This window comes from Lactuca serriola, chromosome 5 (assembly GCF_051521515.1).
Source record: "Lactuca serriola cultivar US96UC23 chromosome 5, Lser_US96UC23_V15, whole genome shotgun sequence".
NCBI classification, from domain to species: domain Eukaryota; kingdom Viridiplantae; phylum Streptophyta; class Magnoliopsida; order Asterales; family Asteraceae; genus Lactuca; species Lactuca serriola.
Genome location: NC_136412.1, coordinates 123,938,828 through 123,942,006, shown reverse-complemented (window position 1 = coordinate 123,942,006; position 3,179 = coordinate 123,938,828). Strand labels below are relative to the sequence as shown.

The following is a 3,179-nucleotide window of genomic DNA, read 5'->3' as shown; positions in this document are numbered from 1 at the left end:
TCATTCCATTTCAACATATTCAATTACTTCCATAATTAATTCTACAAACCAAACTACCAGTAAGGATGATGTTTACCCTTTTTACTTAATTTTGAATGTCAAATAACCATTCTACTTATAAAACAATAAAAAGAAATATATGAGTTTTTTTTAAAAAAGTAGCAACTTTTTAGCTCCCATGGCCATTTCAAATGAAATCATTACAAATACAACATATTCAAAATCAACACAAAACAGAAGAAGAAAAACGAAGTCAATTGATCTTATACATTGCATGAAAAAGAGCATCAGATGGGAAAAACTGGGTCAAAGAGTCAACCAGAATGATTTATTATGAGCAACATGAAATTATATAATCAAGAATGCTCTTAAATTAACTTAATGGGCAAGCTTTCTCAAAATCCTTCTGCTCTTTGCGACATAACTCAAATTCATCAGTATTGTAGTACATGCATCCTGCATAAGCATCCATCTCTTTTGTGCACTTCTGATGTAGATCTTTCAGCCTACAAGGTAAAAACAAGTTTTTTTTCTTTTTTTTTAGGGCAAATGTTTAAAAAATAGGGTTAAGTATAAGAAAAAACAATGTACTTCCATTTATTTGTTTACTATAGCATCCTACTTCTATTTCTTTTTAAGGAATTACAAGGAAAAAGTAAATTTGTAAGAGACTGAATGGGGAAAGCCTAAATCTAATTTCCATAACTTTCTTTATTAAGTTGTTTTTTCTAGTATTAAGTAAATAAGAAATACCCATATATAAGATCATTAAGTAAAGATGAAAAAGCACTTAAAGTTCACACTTTCATCATGATTGAAAGGGAATGAATGAATGATGTGACCCTAAGGTTGATTAGTCATTGTGCAAGAAATCGTCTGACTATATAAGCTTTCTAGGGCTATTTTCGATGATGAAGATGAGGAGGGTATTTTCGTATTTTGAACAGACAAAAACTGCAAATTCTTTGTCCCCCTCAAAAAAAGTAGGACACGAGGTTGCTCTCAATCTCCTGTTTGTGCAAAAGACGTGAATACCCTCATCACCCAAAATTTCCCAGACCAGTGTAACAAACGCAACAAATGCAAACTTAAAATCTTTTGTTAAGCATGGGGTTTCTTGTTTTATCAAGGTAGATATTATATTCTTATTTAAGACAAAAAAAAAATTATGAAGATAATACATACTATTAATTATCTTAATACGGTAAGCAAGATAAAAGCAATACTTATCAATTATCCAAAAAGTCCATATATTCAGAATAACAATAATAAAGATAAAAACCAACAAAACAATTGTCGCAAAATATTTACAACAAATAGCAAGAGTGAACCCTGTCAGATAGGATAGATACCCATTTGTGCTTATGGTTGAATTTCCAAACTATGACATGAAGATGTTTATAGATAGTTCAATGCTTAGTTGACCATTTCTAATTTTCCATCCCAATTCTTAAACAAGTTGTGTGTTTTTTAATTCCTTCTATCATCGTTTTATGTCCCAAGGGTTATTTTGTGTTTGCACTCACTTGACCCTTCTATTAACTGCTAAAGATCCTACACACAATCATTTCAATGAAACAACAGCCTATAACACTACATTAATGCCTAAATCATGAACAAATTGCATTCATGTCTTGGGTTGTAAACAGACTTATAAAGTTGCACAATATGTGGACTATTTGCCTTAAAAAATATGAGTTGAACTTTTCAATATGGAACCAAATTGATTGTTGTGAATACTACAAGCACTTGTGAAAGTGAAACCCCTACTATGTACATGAATAGCCATTTTCTAGAGATACGTACTCTAAGAATTCTCTGAGTATCACCTTGGATTGAGCACAACTTTTGGTTGTGCATATGGCTCTAATCGACTCATCTTCACTCATGGTTCATGGAGTAGATTAGCAGAGATAGTTGAAGATTTGGTATTATCTAGCTAACATCAGATAGGATTTTTGACACCAAGATATATATAGCATCGCAGAAAGGACAGTTTGAGCAAAATGGGAAAATCGGGGAACTGAACTTAACATGTTTCACTAAAGAAGCAAGATGACACTGTATCTAACTGCAATTACGATTGCAATAGTTCCCAAACCAAACTTTGATACAACTTAAAATGAATCATAGATTGAAGCAACTGCAGAAGTCTAACTGATATCTGTGTGCATATAGATAGATGCGAATGAATCAAAGGCATAGCCTAATTACATAGGTCTCTCCATCTCCTATGAAAAATCACACGACCAAGATGAATGGAAAGATGTATACTTACAAGGACAGAACACAGCGGGTCACTTGTCTCCCTTTCTCGAGGCATATCTCGGGATTGGGATCGTCCTTCTTGCACTTGAGGAAGGCAACATTTTCACCTCTGCATCTGGTCGCTATGTGCTTCGATGCCGACATTAGCACCGCCGATGTCGGAATAGGTTCTCCCGCAGTGTCTATCGAACTTGCCATCACAAATTGATCTAAATTGCAATCCCTAAGCCAACAACAAAATCAACGTCGTTACCTTCCAGATTCCAACCCACACATACATTTGTGATGAAATCAGATCAGAAATAATTAGGGAACAAACAGGTATATCAAAGTATAATAGAACATAAACATAGAGATCATCATCAAATTAGGGTTTACGCACCTTTTTGCTTGAGCTTCCACCGGAAATTGATGAGGGTAAGAGGAATGGTGCTCAGACTCGGTCCAGGGCTGGTTTGGCGACTATGACGAACAACGGATGTGTTTGTGTAAATTGCAAAAGATACCCTCTACAATATTTTAACATGCAATGTTATACAAATAATTTTTTTTATTTTCATTTTTGGTCAAACCCGTGACCCTTTAACCAAATGGTCTCTTTCTTTGTCACCTTTAGTCGAGTTCTACGTACTATTCATGGGAAAAAGGGTAAAATCAATTTGGTGTCCATTTATGTTAGAAGAGGTACTTAATCAACTCTACTATATTCTATACACATTTCCTCATCATATCTTTAAAACTCAATGATCATACGAGCTTAGTTGACACTACATGTGACTATATCAAATGGATACATAGTCTAATGTCACAAAGATATAATCTTTACCATTTGAAGGTACAAATAACCCACATAATTTAATCCTTATATATTGAACAACTCAAGCTTAATGATGTTGATGAGGTGAATTTCA

The 3,179-nt window shown here is 33.7% G+C and overlaps 1 protein-coding gene across 1 annotated transcript; it reads right to left on the bottom strand.

The window, feature by feature from the left end:
* Nucleotides 1–236: 236 nt before the first annotated feature.
* LOC145052920 (NADH dehydrogenase [ubiquinone] 1 alpha subcomplex subunit 8-B-like) lies at nucleotides 237–2,788 on the bottom strand. The gene is made up of 3 exons (XM_079000843.1): nucleotides 2,651–2,788; nucleotides 2,279–2,491; nucleotides 237–506 (listed from the first exon to the last, which is right to left on the bottom strand). Exons 2-3 carry the CDS (start codon nucleotides 2,464–2,466, stop codon nucleotides 374–376), a joined length of 321 nt encoding a protein of 106 aa, XP_078856969.1. The 5' UTR covers nucleotides 2,467–2,491; nucleotides 2,651–2,788; the 3' UTR covers nucleotides 237–373.
* Nucleotides 2,789–3,179: the final 391 nt, after the last annotated feature.